The sequence below is a fragment of the Aspergillus undulatus genome (genome assembly GCF_047715775.1).
Source record: "Aspergillus undulatus strain CBS 261.88 unplaced genomic scaffold BDV17scaffold_1, whole genome shotgun sequence".
In the NCBI taxonomy this organism is placed as follows: domain Eukaryota; kingdom Fungi; phylum Ascomycota; class Eurotiomycetes; order Eurotiales; family Aspergillaceae; genus Aspergillus; species Aspergillus undulatus.
In genome coordinates this window covers 936,516-951,734 of record NW_027396605.1, presented here as the reverse complement: position 1 = coordinate 951,734, position 15,219 = coordinate 936,516, and the positions used below count along the sequence as shown (strand labels likewise).

General features: G+C 52.3%; 5 protein-coding genes across 5 annotated transcripts; 2 read left to right on the top strand and 3 right to left on the bottom strand.

Moving 5' to 3' along the window:
* Nucleotides 1-198: 198 nt before the first annotated feature.
* BDV17DRAFT_7000 (uncharacterized protein) lies at nucleotides 199-2,013 on the bottom strand. Its single transcript, XM_073764984.1, has 3 exons — nucleotides 1,796-2,013; nucleotides 755-1,738; nucleotides 199-497 (listed from the first exon to the last, which is right to left on the bottom strand). The coding sequence occupies exons 1-3, from the start codon at nucleotides 1,862-1,864 to the stop codon at nucleotides 354-356; spliced, it is 1,197 nt and encodes a 398-aa protein (XP_073621250.1). The 5' UTR covers nucleotides 1,865-2,013; the 3' UTR covers nucleotides 199-353.
* A 1,943-nt stretch (nucleotides 2,014-3,956) lies between these two features.
* BDV17DRAFT_249196 (uncharacterized protein) lies at nucleotides 3,957-5,180 on the top strand. Its single transcript, XM_073756185.1, has one exon. The coding sequence runs from the start codon at nucleotides 4,337-4,339 to the stop codon at nucleotides 4,916-4,918; it is 582 nt and encodes a 193-aa protein (XP_073621249.1). The 5' UTR covers nucleotides 3,957-4,336; the 3' UTR covers nucleotides 4,919-5,180.
* Nucleotide 5,181: 1 nt separating this feature from the next.
* On the top strand, nucleotides 5,182-8,427 carry BDV17DRAFT_249195 (ATP-dependent Clp protease ATP-binding subunit). The gene has a single exon (XM_073756184.1). It carries the CDS (start codon nucleotides 5,376-5,378, stop codon nucleotides 8,166-8,168), a length of 2,793 nt encoding a protein of 930 aa, XP_073621248.1. The 5' UTR covers nucleotides 5,182-5,375; the 3' UTR covers nucleotides 8,169-8,427.
* Nucleotides 8,428-8,570: 143 nt separating this feature from the next.
* Nucleotides 8,571-12,334, bottom strand: BDV17DRAFT_249193 (DEAD/DEAH box helicase). The gene is made up of 2 exons (XM_073756183.1): nucleotides 11,951-12,334; nucleotides 8,571-11,871 (listed from the first exon to the last, which is right to left on the bottom strand). Exons 1-2 carry the CDS (start codon nucleotides 12,250-12,252, stop codon nucleotides 9,102-9,104), a joined length of 3,072 nt encoding a protein of 1,023 aa, XP_073621247.1. The 5' UTR covers nucleotides 12,253-12,334; the 3' UTR covers nucleotides 8,571-9,101.
* BDV17DRAFT_249191 (putative choline transport protein) lies at nucleotides 12,330-14,863 on the bottom strand. Its single transcript, XM_073756182.1, has 2 exons — nucleotides 14,047-14,863; nucleotides 12,330-13,993 (listed from the first exon to the last, which is right to left on the bottom strand). Exons 1-2 carry the CDS (start codon nucleotides 14,357-14,359, stop codon nucleotides 12,750-12,752), a joined length of 1,557 nt encoding a protein of 518 aa, XP_073621246.1. The 5' UTR covers nucleotides 14,360-14,863; the 3' UTR covers nucleotides 12,330-12,749.
* Between the last annotated feature and the right edge of the window lie 356 nt (nucleotides 14,864-15,219).

Below are 15,219 nucleotides of genomic sequence, written 5' to 3'. Positions count from 1 at the left end.
GGAGCTAGATACATTCTCCCTCCATTCAGAAACACATGATTGAAAAGCAAAAAACGGCAAGAAAGCATCAACACTGTTTCGTGGCTCCATATAAATGCAGGTGCCACAGTCATAACCCATAACATAAGCCAAATTGCGTGATTCAGAACGAATATGTCGACATCAAAGGGAAAAACCTTCCTTAACTAGATCCCTTCCCAGGTTTCTTTCTCGTCATAACATTCCTAATCCCCCACGGCTACTACCGGCCCTATCGTGTCGGCCTGTAGACAGGGCAGATGGACTCGAACCCGTACCCATCTCAAAACTAATAGCAGCGTGCTCGGCCGAGTCGGTACAACTACCTACCTAGTTTATACCTTCATAGCGAACTGCTTGAGGTACAGGTAGTCGGCCATGTTTGCATCGACGGTCTTGCGGATCAGAGCGGCGCCTTCTTCGCCGTATTTTTCTCGCCACTCGGCGTCGAATTGCTCTTCGGACTTGGGCGCGCGGGGCTTGATAAGGTTCAAGGTCAGCTGGACTGTTCTCTTCATCCTTCCCTCACCGGTTCCTCTTTCTGTATGGCGTGGATGGTTGGCATGGCCATGCAACATGCCGCTTCGTTTGCCCACGCCTTCCCTCCCCTACTAGGGCAAGATCGGTGGAGGACATCAAAGTCAAACACACCATAGCCTAGGGCAACTAAGGCATGGCAAGACAGGACAGGACAGGGTAGAGCAGGGCAAAGAAAAAAAAAATGGAAGAGACTTACATGAGCCCGAGCAGTCAAGCCCCTCGAATCAATCGCATCGTTGTGGAACCCCTTCCACTTCTCGAACGCCTCCCTCGCATGCTCATGATCCGCCTCGTTATCCCAATCCAGCATGGAAGGACTATACGGGATTCCCACGCTGCGGCAAAACGCCTCCATCATCGGCGCCGGGCTATCAAGCATCTCGTCCGCGTCAACGACACAGATCTCCACACCGATGTTAGCCTCGGGGCTAGATACTGGCTTGGCCTTGATGCCGTTGGCGGTGATGCCATTGCTATCGCTGGAGGCGAGAATCTCATCGGCGTCTTGCTCGCGGGTTGCGACGTGCGGGCCCACTAGGCCTTCCGCTCGCAAATACTCGAAGAACCGGCGCATCTCATCGTACCCGGCCTCGGCAGGGTCGTAGTAGGTGAAGCCCGTTGTGGCGTCGAGGGGCGGGATGGTACAGCGGTAGTAGGAGGGCACGCTGTAGTGCGGGTCGCGGATGAGGAAGGCAAAGTGGAAGAAACCTAGGACTCCCTTGGGCATCACGGTGGGATTGCCTGGCTCGGAGGGGGTGTCATAGGGGTAAGGAGCACTGCTGCTACCCTTCTTCACTCCATTGCCGTTGGCCTCATCTGCGCAATGGCCGTTGGCGATAGATTCATTGCCAACGGCCGCGTCTGATTCAACACTGCCGTTTTCAGTGCCCACGCCGCGCTTGATCCTATGCAGCGAGGGCGCAATGCTAGCTGGCTTGCCGTTCGGCGGCAGAAGGTAGTGCAAGATGTCCTTGATGAAGACTCTCTTGCCTTCGTTCTCACGACCCTCGCGCTCAATGCCCTCCAGGATGGTGCGGTACGTGGACTGCGCGAAGCCACTAGCTTCCCGGCCCTGCTCGTCGGCCTCATACCGATCTGAGAGGCGCTCGGGGCCGTAGTAGAATGCGTCGCCGAAGGGTTCGTGGATACATTGAATTGTATCCTTCTGGGTCATGAAGACCTGCTCATATTATTAGCATTTTACCCTGCTTCATGGAAACGATAAGACTGGTAATACCCGCTCAAAAGCCGTAGAGCAAGCCCGAGGATGGGTCGCCACGAAGATAGGTTTCTGAGATTGAGACATGATGTTGCTTTCTCTTTCGAGACTGAGGGGTATCTGTTCACTATCTACCAGGGAATTTCACCGCCGGCGAAGCTACTGATAATTATACCAGTCAAGGAGTTCTACCTCCTTTGTTGGTGATCGAGTCTTATCGCGGACTCGGGGCTTTATTTCCAGTCGGGGAGGTAGTACGGAGTGTTGGCCCGAGACGATGACGGCCTGGGTGATAGACAAAGTATATCAAAGAAATATGTATGAAGTTGAACAAATAGAATGAATTTCCTATCGAGTCTTTATGAGAGACAAAGATCAAGACAGAGATGGAGCAGACAGTGGTTGAACAGTTTCAGGAACAGGAACTGCGCTGCAATTTATACGTCAGAGTCCGTAGCAGACTCGTGGGGTGGAAGAGTAGAAGATCGAGTAAGATCGATGATATCGCAGAATCAGATCAAGGTTCCAAGGACTGGAATCTTTCCTTATTTGAGTTCGACCGTCCGAGGATTAATCTTTTGCTGAGGGGGAAAAAAAAAAAAGGCTCTGCAAGAATTACAGAAGCGAACGGAGCTGCGTCGGCAGTTTCACGTCGACTGTCATCGACCTACATGGTCAGCAGTGGTACAAAGGAGAGTCAACCAGGGCAGGTTTAATGCAGTCGCTGTTAGTGGTTGATGCTCTATCCACTCCTCTGCTGCTCAGCGAACTGGGGCTGGCTCTCTGCAGCTCAGGATAAGGCGATTGCGCCAGCTGTCACCTATATTCGCCATAGATAATGATCTTCTATCTTGTTATCGGCGGCCCTGATAATCATCTATATAGATTCTCGGTGCTGCGCGCTTCTCGTCAAAACTTCAACCGCCTGCTTCTGGCTTCCCAAGGTCGGTGTCCTTGAGGTTTCTCGCGGAGCGGAGGACGCCGTGCCACCACAGCCAGGATTGTGATCTACGCTTGCTGCTCCGCTTGCGTTTCTTGTCATTGGAAGAGATAGGTTGTCTGGATGGGGGGAGAGTCCAACTTGTTCGTTCCTGGCACTGCCCGGCCTGGCCAAGCGGAGGGGCGTTGCGGACGGGCGCGAATTCGAGACCTACGCGTTAGATGGAGGGGCAACGGCGGTTCAGTGGGAAGAATCTAGAAAGTTAGTCTCCTCTAAAGTGGACATAGAAGAAACCGAACAGGAAGGCCTTGTTAATGGTCGTGAAGCGGAGTGGTTGAAGGCGCTCACAATCCCTGTCGCCACACCCGGTCGAGACAATTTTGCTGTTTCCACATTGACGTCATTAAACGGAGAAAGCAGGATGCAGTTACGGACGAAAAAGATGAGGAGTAAGTTGTAACCGAGTTGCTCAAGAAGCCGGAGATTCTTGGGCTGAGATAGCAAGAGTATACTGTACCCGGTGGTGGTCACTCGCCATATCTGATATGCCCGTTAAGCCACTCAGCTTTTCCTGAGCTTCCGTATGGGCCTGGGAGGCTGCGACCGGGGAGGGACCATTGGAACTTTGCAGGCCAATCTGCGCCTTGGATTTCCATGTCATGCGTCGTGGGGTGCAATTTTGCCCAATGATATAGCCTCGTCCCTAACGTGGGGTTTCAATGGGCTATAATTATCGGTGCTATAACTAGCCTGAATGGCGCCCTGGCACTGGCGGAATGGACCCGGGCTCGAGATTCAACCTAGGCTGAAGGTTCCTCGATCTGAGCGTGCAAGGATGTCGTTTTGCGGGAGTTGATTATAAAATGCCGGCAACAGAAGGATTCACTGTTAGGTAACAGTTTGTAGACACTTGAGGGCCGCGGGATATCTGAGTTTGAGGCCGTTGAGCTGATCTCGAAACTCCGGACTCTGTTGAAGCTTGTTTGTACTTATACTCACCGCCTGCCACACCGTCCTTAATGCCAGCAGAACTAGGCTTTCTCGGCATTTTCATCTCACCGTAAATGTAGAGTCCTCGATACGCCCGCACTAGAAGCAACCCTCATATCTTGAAGTCAGTGCAGAAATTGTGCTCTCGCACAATGCCCATTTGATTGACCCCCATGTCGTTCCTCACTTTCAAAATGGTGCCGGTGCCACAACTCCCGCATACCACGCAACCACAACCACAACCACAACCAGCACATCAACAGCCTCCTCCGATACCTCAACCACAGTTACCTGCGCAACCTCCACCCCAGCAACCTCAGTTTCAGCAACCACAACCATCTCCTCAGCCTCAACCGCAAGTTCCTGCGCAACCTCAATCGCAGAATCCCCAGCAGCCTCCGCCTCAGCAATCTCCCGGTCCCGAACAGTCCGTCCCACCAGGGCAGGTACCCGCGGCGGGCAGCACACAAGCGCTAGGTTACCCGCCATTACCTGCCCCTCCAGACTCTGTCTATCGCACAGAGACTGAAGCGCTTCAAGCGGTCAAAACGTTTGCGCACGATCACCATTATGCAGTGATTACGAAGCGCACCAACAAAGGCCGTGAAGGGAAAGTCGAGGCCATCTACATGACCTGCGACCAAGGCCAGGTGTATCGCTCAACTGCAAAAGAACGTCAACGAGAACCGTCGCGGCGGAATGGTTGTCCATTCAGTCTACGCATCAGTCATCACAAGATTGACAATTTGTGGCATGTCAAAGTCCGCGATCCCACACATAACCATGGCCCGTCACTGCCTGGGACACATCCATCAATACGTCGTGAAGAGGTCAATCAAAAGACGCAGTACATCAAAGCTCTCCTTGACGTCAACATGCCGCCCAGCCAAATCCTCAAACAGCTCCGTCATGTGGACCCTAATACTGTCATTCAAATCCGCGACATCTACAACCTCCGGCATCGTCTTTATCAGGGCAAGTCGCCTGTTCCGGCAGTCCTTATATCTGACTTCAAGCCTTCTACGATAAAGAAGCGCCGTGGCCGCCCAAGCTCCGATAATCAGTCGCCCGAGGAGGTTCCGACATCAGGGGCTGTAGAGGATAGTGAACTAGCAGTCGATCAAGGGGTTGATACTTCGGTGAATGGAGCCTCGATGTCTCAGGGCATGCACAACACTGAACAGCTCTTGCTCAATTCGGCATTGTTCTGAGATTCTAGGACACAGGCGTTTATGGTCGAATAATGATTAGCGCTAGGGAGATACCAATTTGATAAAGCCTCCGCTTGTTAAGACTTCATGTTTGTTTACCGCTGCTTTGACCGCCTTGGTTTGGCGGGACTTTATTCCATCCACGTGATCAAAGATGGCATGACTCTGGATCCTTCTGGAAGGCGGTGGAATCTTTGAGTGTCGTCATGCTGCTGCTCGAGGCTTTGGGCACCGTCTTAAGGGTCCAGTTTCACGCTTTCATACCTTGTTCTGCTTTGTTTGCTCGTGTATATATTCAGTCTCATGTCCTTGGATTCCTGGTACTCACCCATCACGAAATACAGTCACTTCACTACTCAATTCTCCTACTACTCGATCCAAGACCTTTGATTCCCTACTGCCTAATACTTACTGCTAGTCTCTTACCCCTCGCTGAAATTCTCCCCCATCTTACATCATGGGGTCGATGAATACCGACAGCTTCACAGATAAGGCCAACAACGCCCTGCAAGATGCAGTCGACTTGGTCGATGAGCATTCAAACGCTGAGATCTACCCCGTTCACCTCGCAGTAGCCCTCCTCGACCCTTCACAAGATGACGAAGAGGACGGGCCGTCAGTACATCCCTCCCACGGAGCTTCCTCCAGTACCTCCCTCTTCCGCCAAGTCGTCGAACGCGCTCACGGTGATGTTCAACTTCTTCACCGCGGACTCATGAAACGGCTTGTCAAGCTCCCAAGCCAGGAACCACCTCCAGACAACAAGAGCGTCTCTCCGCCATTCAAAAAGGTTCTCGCCAACGCCAAAGACCTCGCTAAAACCCAAAAGGACAAATATGTCGCTGTCGACCACCTTATTCAGGCTGTTTGCGAGGACTCGCAGGTCGAGGGCGCTCTCAAGGAGGCCAACATCGCAAGCGCCAAGTTGATCAAGAATGCCGTCCAAGCGATACGTGGGACAAAGCGAGTTGACTCGAAAACGGCAGACTCGGGCGGTGACAATGAAAACCTCAAGAAATTCACAATCGACATGACAGCACTGGCCGCCGATGGTAAGATCGACCCGGTCATTGGTCGTGAAGAAGAAATCCGTCGTGTGATCCGAATCCTCAGTCGACGAACGAAAAACAACCCTGTTCTTATTGGAGAACCCGGTGTGGGTAAGACTACGATTGTCGAGGGTCTTGCTCGCCGGATTGTCAACAACGATGTTCCATCCAGTCTGTCACAATGCAAGCTTCTTTCGCTCGACGTCGGCTCACTGGTCGCCGGAAGCAAGTACCGTGGTGAATTCGAAGAGAGACTGAAAGGTCTGTTGAAAGAGGTTGAAGATTCCAAAGATGCTATCATCTTATTCGTGGACGAGATGCATCTGCTCATGGGCGCAGGCGGAAGCGGCGAGGGTGGAATGGATGCCGCGAACCTGCTGAAGCCAATGCTTGCTCGTGGGCAGCTCCACTGTATCGGTGCGACGACTTTGGCCGAATACCGCAAGTACATCGAAAAGGACGCCGCATTCGAACGACGATTCCAACAGGTTCTTGTCAAGGAGCCTAGCATCTCAGAGACCATTTCTATCCTCCGTGGTTTGAAAGAGAAATACGAAGTTCACCACGGTAGTGTCCAAATTACCGATGCCGCTATCGTTGCCGCTGCTCATCTAGCTGCACGGTATCTCACATCTCGTCGACTTCCCGATTCAGCTGTCGATCTTATCGACGAAGCAGCCGCCGCCGTCAGAGTTGCCCGCGAATCCGAACCAGAAGCACTTGATAACCTCGAGCGCAAGCACCGGCAGCTTCTGATTGAGATTCATGCTTTGAAGCGCGAGAAGGACGAGGCGTCCAAGGCTCGACTCAAGGATGCTGAACAGGAGGCGGCCAATGTTTTGGAGGAGTTGCGGCCTATGCGTCAGAAGTACGAGAAGGAGAAGGAAACCAACAAGGCGATTCAGGACGCTAAGACAAAATTGGACAACCTCAAGAACAAGCAAGAGGAAGCCGAGCGTACTGGCAACACCGAAACGGCAGCAGACTTAAAGTATTATGCCATTCCTGAAACACAGCAGCACATCGACGCGCTGGAAAAGCAACGGGCTAAGGCTGATGAGGAGCGACGCCAACGGAAGGACGACTCCGGGGAGCCTTTGTTGGCTGATGAAGTTGGCCCCGACCAGATCAATGAGATTGTTGCGAAATGGACCGGAATCCCGACGACGAAACTAAAGAGAAGTGAAAAGGAGAAGATTTTGGGGATGAAAAGACACCTATCGAAGATGGTCATCGGCCAAGATGAGGCTGTGGACGCCATTGCGAAGCAAATGCAAGTCAACTCTGCCGGTCTAGAAAACCCGAATTCACCTCCAAGTTTCTTGTTCTGTGGTCCGTCGGGTACGGGTAAGACGTTGCTTACCAAGGTTCTGGCGGAGTTCCTCTTCGATGACCCCAAGGCCATGATCCGATTCGATATGTCCGAATATCAGGAACGACATGCCCTTAGCCGCATGGTTGGTGCACCCCCTGGTTACGTCGGCCACGATGCAGGAGGTCAGTTGACTGAGGCTCTTCGCCGCCGCCCCTTCTCCATCCTTCTCTTCGATGAAATCGAAAAAGCAGCCAAGGAGATCCTCACCGTCCTCCTTCAGTTGTTGGACGATGGTCGCATCACCGACGGCCAGGGTAGAGTCGTCGATGCCCGCAACTGTATCGTCGTCATGACCTCCAACCTTGGTGCCGAATACCTCGCCCGTGTCCAGGGCAGCAAGATCGACAAGAAGACCCGCGAGTTGGTCGAGGGTGCGCTTAAGAACTACTTCCTTCCTGAATTCTACAACCGCATCAACAGAGTCATCATCTTCAACCGCCTCTCGAAGCGCGAAATCCATAAGATTGTCGACCTGCGCCTTGCTGAAATCCAGCAGCGCCTCCGGACCAACGACCGCAATATCACCATTGAGTGCTCTGAAGAGGCCAAGCGATATCTTGGCGACGCAGGCTATTCGCCCGCCTATGGTGCCCGTCCTCTAGCCCGCATCATCGAGCGCGAGATCCTCCACCGTCTGGCTCACCTTCTTTTGGCCGATGCCATCTTAGATGGCGAGACCGCTCGTGTGGTCATGAACAATGGCCGTATTGACGTCCTTCCAAACCACGAAGTTACCACTCTTGAAGACGAGGAGATGACCGATGACGACGATGACTACGATGAGATGGATCAAGATGGTGGTGAAAACATGGACTTATACGACTAAAAGATTGACGCGGCATCACGACTTACGATGTTCTTGTTTCTTTTATCTTGATGTTTTGGGAGCATTTGGCGATTGTTGCGCTGTTTCCTTCCTGACTCGTGCTACTCAGCCTGGAGCGATTCTCTTCTTTATCTAAAGATATTATTGTGTACTTTCAGATTCTGTACATACGGTCTACTCTAAGACTGCAGCAGCTGGTTGTGCTGCTTGGTTAATACACACATACAATACAAATAGATTGATCAAAGGTTTATAGCCATCTTCCTTTTCCAGAGCAGTAGACACCCTCAAGAGCACTAATAATCCATGTAAGTAAGATAGACATCTACCTAGTTCTAAGTCTAACATGGTTGAAGCAATTCTCATCCTTCTACGCTGTATAGGAAGATACACCTGCCTCCCCCCACCCCTCCCTGCCAGCCCCGGCCTGGTGATCAGGCATCGGTTTTTCCTTAACCCGTCACTATGTATGAACAACTGCCCATCGCACCTTCCAATCCTCGAAACCGTACCTTCCTCGGGATACGATATTCCGTTCTTCTAGGGAGGGGAGGTGCGATACAGGTACATGGCTGGGATGACGTCGGTTCCTTCCTTCCCTTCTATACAACCCTCTCTCTCTCTATCGTACCTGCCCTCAAAACTCAAAACCGCGCCTTCCTAACGTCGAGATCGTACCTTCCGCCGGAATGCAGGGCGGCGGTGTCAGTTGTCATTCATACTATATCGACAGTCGCCCGCAGAGTGATCTTGGGCTTTGTCGGTCTGGGAGTGTAGACGAGGTAGATGGGTATGGTCGGTAGGGATTGGAGAAGCTCTCTTAGTGAGAAGAATGAGATGATAGAAATTAGGCATGGTATCATTAAAATGTGTAGGTGTAAGTATGTATGCGTCTATGAGTCTATAAGGTCGGTGTATACTCCGTAGAGTTATCTAGTCGGATAGATCGAGCGGCGACTCTGCTGTGCCGTTCCCTGCTTTATCTCCAGCCCCAACCTTAGACTTGGTCTTAGTCTCAACGTTGAGCTCGGTCTTAGGGTTAAGGTCAGCAAGAGGGTCTTCCTCTTTCACCTCGGACTTAGTCGATTTCTTGAAGATGTAGTTGACTCGGTTCTCTTCATCCTTGAGTACTAAGCGCAGGACCTCATCGTCGATGACCTGGTCGAGGTCCTCGATTGGGCCTTTTTCTGTCTCTGTCTCTGCCTCGGTTCCTGTACTGGTCGACGGAAGGAAATGTAATGGATCGATGTGAGCGTAATAAGACAGACTCTCTTTGATATTCTGTTTGCTGGAGGTATTTGTGTTCTTTGACTTTGAGGAGCGTTGGCGCTTCTTCGCTGCAATGAGGCGTTCCTGTTCTTCCATGTCTACAATTGAGGCTTTCAAGAGTGTTGGGAACTCAGGGGTGGATGAGTCCGAGCCGATGCCGTCGTCCCCATTCTCGTCTTCGTTGAGCATCTCCGAGTCGTCCTCTCTTGGCGTATCACTGTCCGGCGTCTCAACATACCCCCTTCCGCCGCAATTACAAGCCAGAAGATCATGCGTCTGGCACGTACTCTCGACATCGAGCCTGAACAGATCCTTGAGTTCACTGCGCGAGAACTGCGCAACACTATCCTTGTGCTCCATGACACTATCGGCAAGTCCGATCTTCGTGACCTGACGTTGCCAAATCTTCTCTTCGAGGCTACCCTTCAGCAAGATGCGATAGATACGACAGTGGCGCTTCTGGCCGTCTCGGTGGATGCGCGCCATGGCTTGGATATCTGTAGCGGGATTCCAGTCTACGTCGAAGAGGACGAGACGGCTCGCGCCGATCAGGTTCAGGCCGGTTCCGCCTGCTTTTGCGGAGAGAAGGAAGGCGAAGCAGAGGTTTGAGGGGAGGCGGTTAAAGTCTTCGACTAGGCCTTGGCGCTTTTGCGCGGGTGTTGAGCCGTCGAGGCGGAGGAAGGGGAGGGAGAGGGAGGTTAGGAGGTTAGCGAGGAGGTTTAGAGTTGACGTGTAGTTTGAAACGAGGACGATTTTTTCAGAGGTTGATGTGTGCAGATGGTTAAGTAGCTGGTCTAGGACGCGGATCTTAGCGCTGCAAGACGGGGAGAAGTGGCGGAGGAGGTTTGGTGGTAGTGAAGACATGAGTGCGGATATCGTTTCGCTTGGCTTTTCGTTGACATTCTTCGGTGAGAGTAGCGATGGGCTGTTGCATAGTTTCTTGAGGATAGTGATGAGTTGCAGAGCACTCTCGGAGCTGCCGAGGGCGCTTTGAAAGACGGGCGAGGCGAGCACATTCTGGTATATCTTCGCCTGTGTACTGGTCGGTTTACAGAAGAGCACGTACTCGGTCTTCGGAGGCAGGTATTTGGCGAGGATATCGGCCGTTCGTCGCAGCATAAACTTCAATGTCAGCTCTCGGAGCTCCTCGTTCCTCGCCTCTCCTTTCTCGATATCTTTCTCGGTGGCTTCAGGCTGTCTGCTCCTCACAATAGGCGTCTCAAACTCCTTGATAAAGGATTTGAATGAACCTAGAATACCCGGGTTGACAAGATCCACCGCAGCAAAAAACTCCTTCAAGTCGTTTTGAATAGGAGTACCGGAAAGGATGATCCTTTTAGTGGTGTTGAGTGACTGAATCGCCTGTCCGCTTTTGTTTTGAAGCGTCTTAAGTCGATGCCCTTCATCTGCGACTACAATGTCAACCCCGTTGCCACGCGCCAGCCCCTCCTGGACAGTCCTCAGTTTCTCGTAACCGACAATCATGATACTGTACGCCTTGCCCATGGTGAAATCGGTCAGTCGTTTCCTCTTATCATCAAAAACAAAGACACCTATCCGTTCGTTTCCAAGCCATTTTCGAAACTCCCTCCTCCAGTTATTGATCAACGTGACCGGACACACGATCAGAGCCTTCTTGACCACCGGGGCACTCTCATATATCGGGTTTTGCTTCAACAGTGTCCATAGAAGGGTTATAGTCTGTAAAGTCTTCCCAAGACCCATGTCGTCGGCTAGAATTGCGCCTTCGCCATTGAACGACCGCATCCCCATGACGCATTCGTACAGAAACTTCACGCCTTCACGTTGATGCGGACGTAGATGTTTCCCCAGAATAGGATCAACAACGACATCGACAATACGTTTCCCCTTCGGCACCGAGCTCGGCCGCTTCATGATCAGCGCACCCGGCTGTTTCGGGTCATGACGCGGCGTAGGTTCTTCCAAGGTAGTAGCAGGCATGACCGTACTCTCAAGCAGAGGCTTCTTATAAGCATCCGAGATCGACCCGCGACTCGCCAAACTCAGTGGCCTGTTCTCTCTAACCCGAGTCTTGCCCATTCCTGGGGCAGATGCCGCCGGGGTGGATGTCTTCTTCTCCAGTGTGCACGACACACTTAGAGGTGCAGCCGCCTTCTTACCCGGCATGAGCAACGACGTTTTCGTCTGCGAAGACGGCGGCGCCTTCGTTTCGACATCCGCTTTCGTCCCAAGAAACTGCCTCCCTGCAATATACTCCTTCCTCGGGATCTCCGTATCAATCTCAACTTCCTTGCCTCCAATCGAGATGATCAGACCTGCCTTCAACGGAGATCGATACATAGCGCGACCCATATCCCGTCCTGAGACATCCTGCAGATAGACATATCCGTCGCGCGTCGAGACGATTCCGTCGCCGTCCCAGGTTTTGTTCTTCTTTGCCGTCGGTTTTCGCCTAGAGGATCCGGTATCCGTTAGCAAAGCCACTCAACTAACCCCATCTATTCAAATATTTTGGATTGGATGAGACAAACCATAACACATTGAAGTATCTCTGCTCAGATGCGCCTGGGGAGGACTCCGCACCATCACCGCCATCGACTTTCTCGCCAACATTCCTAACCTGAAGCAGCGTCTTCCTCGCAGCGGTAATCCCTACCGTCCGCTTGTTCTCTATACCATTCGTATCGTCCCCTCCCAGCCTTGGCCTCTTCGAGGGCGGTCCATCGTCGATTTCGATAGGCTTCTTGCTCGTGTTCGTGCACGGGTCGGGGTTCGAGGCGCATGATTGAAGTGGCTTCCCTATTGAGAGTGGCTTGAAGGGCTTGAAGACCATAGCGATGGGATGGTCTTGAGAAGTTTGCGGTCAATTTGTGGCGTATCGACAACGGAGGTAACCTAGTAGATGGACGGCTGCGGAGGAAGGACCTCGCGTCGCGTGGGTGCGCGTATTCACGTGACTGATGTATCTATGCAGCTTCATGCAGACAGTAACATTAGGAAACTTATGAGAGCGGACTGCAGTATATATCTCTTTTTCTTTTTGCTACTTGCTACAAAGCTGAGTAGTGGAGGATGGACTTTTGATGGTTAAGTGGTATGCGTATATTGGCCCGTTTTGACCCGTTAGATCGCAAGGGAATCATGACTGGATACTTCAGAAGGAATTGGAGGATAATGATCGTGTAGATTCCAGTCTGTTATATAGATCGTAACGATCGGCGCGGAAAATATCTTTTGTAGAAGCCGCTAAACCACAAACCTCCGGTCTAAAAGCGCCATGAAAGTATTAATCATACAACACTCCTCCACATATTCTGGCAGTCTCATATTTTATTTCGCATCCTCCGCAAGAGCCCTATCAGTCAAGGGAACAAACTTCGGTCCCTCGTAGGACTTCATGCGGAAGAACCAGTTGATAGCGACGAATATGGTCAAACCACCCGTCATCAAACTAGCGTAGTTCATCGAGGCAGCATCCGTAGGCAGAGAGAAGGGGAAGCAGAAGATGACGACGAAGGCGAGGATGTAGATGCAGGAGAGGATGTTGATGATGTAGCCGAACTTACCCATCCAGAAGTATCCGCGGACAAAGGACGAGCGCTTGGTGAGAACGTGAGGGAAGATAGCGGCGAAGTAGGAAAGAGAGGACAGCTGGACGAAGCAGCCGACGAAGGCGTTGAAGGCTGTCGTGGAGCCGACGTAAATGCAGGCGAGTATGGTGATCACGATACCGCAGATGATGGTTGCGTTGAAGGGGTTGTGCATGCGCGAGTTGATGCGGCCGGTCCAGCTGGGGAACGGGGTGGCGCCATCACGGGCAAGGGTCCAGAGGGTTCGGCCGGCGGTGATGTAGCAGCCAGCGCAGTTGATGACGGTGGGGAGGAAGGTGATAATCAGGAGACCGAGACCGCCGCCCCGGGATCCGCTGGCCTGGCGGTAGATCTCAGCAAGGGGGAAAGAGGCAGCGAGCACGGAATCAAGGTCGTTGACGGCGTAGAAGAGCGCAATCATGTAGAGCAATCCGGCGATGAAACCTACGCTCATCTGAGCGAGGACGGCCTTGGGGACGTTCTTGCTGGGCTGGGGGATCTCTTCCGCAAGATGGGTAGAGCAGTCGGGTGTGCCGACAGCGTAGGCACCGTTGAGCATACCAGCAACGAAGACGAAGCCATTGCTAGAGTACCCGGTCGAGTTGGTCCAAGTCCGCCAGACATCCTCATCCGTGGCGTAGGCGATGTTCTTGACGTGCGGCATGCACGCGGCGACAATGATGCAAATGAGGACACCGGACAAGATGAAGAACCCACCGAGGTTGTTCAACTGCGGAAGGAAGCGGTTCATAAACAAGACAATGGAGCAGCAAAGCCACGTGCAGATGATGAAGCTGATAAACACGTGCCATGCCTTCATCTCAAAGTCCGGGTGCATAAGAGCGTACATGGAAACTGTCTGTTGTCCGAGGATAGCAGACACTGAAGCACCACCAAGGACCCAGGCCAAGCAGTTCCACCAACCCGCGAAGAAACCGCAAAGACGACCATACTTTCCAGCAGTGATAGAAGCCCAGTGGTACACTAAAGTTGAAATCAGCGAGAGAACGTCAGCCCAGCAGGGCGAGGCAACATACCACCACCAGCAGAGGGCATTCCAGATGCCAATTCAGCAATAGAGGCAGCAACCATCCAGTAGCAGACCGAGACAGCAATGAATTCATAGATGACACCCGAGGGACCTCCATTGTAAAGAGCAGTCGCGATACTTCCTCCTTGGGCAATCCATGTGTTTCCGGTAGTGATGGCGAGAGCACAGATACTCAGCAGACTGTAGTTGCGCTGGAGCTCCTGCTTGTGACCAGACGCGTTGACCAACTCCATTGAAGAGCGCTGTTCCTCCTTGGACGAGTCGATGACCCCGACCTTGTCCGTCCGGTCGTCAGCCATGATTGTGGAAGTGAGAAGCGAGCGAAGCAAGGGCGAGCAATAATAGCGGAACGTGGTTCGAGAGCTGATAAGATTCAAATTGCTCCCGGTGGCGCAAAGTGACTTCACAGACAGTAGAGAAGCAAGAGAACGAGCGTTACACCGTCCTGGCTTCTAGAAGAATCCGAGGAGGGCGTAGGAAGAAGAAAAGAAGCCCAAGACCGTTGAGAAGGAGGACGATCAGGAGGGCTGGCGAAGATGGGAGAGTTTATAGTATGCGAGGGATGAACAATGAACTGCTCCGTTTCAGGCTCCGGAGCACAAGGGAGCAGCAGCAGTGGAACAATGAACGGGACCAGTCCAAGTCGAATTCTGATCTCTGGCCAATGCCGTGGCCCGGAGTCCATGCGAGTGGTGGCAACGGGTCCGCTTAGCATTTGCGGTTGCCCCATCATTGGCCAGTGCAGAGATAAATGCCGGAAAAACCATACCAGAAGAGGGAGCTTGAGCAGATGCTACCATCCCAGTCTGCGAGATGCGCTCTCGCCAGCGTGGAATTTGCTACGTAACAAAATGCCTTTGATCGAGGTTTTGAGTAGATCTTGATCCATTAACAGCTTTAAGAACATGGTAAGCCTCCACTGTCTATGTCTACCCCAGATCTTCTCCGTATGCTGCATTGGGCAGGCGTGTGGGGCCTGTTAGTTAGGTTTTGGGAGAGGATGTAGTCTGGAGTGCAAGCATGTGCAAGTTCTGAGGGTAGGGCGGACAGCTACAGTTACCATTACACCATGGGGGAAGTCATAACAAATGACCATACATTATGCTAGGGTAAGCCAACTAGGACGAATTAGGGGCCGGAATCGTATAAGCGCACTGCA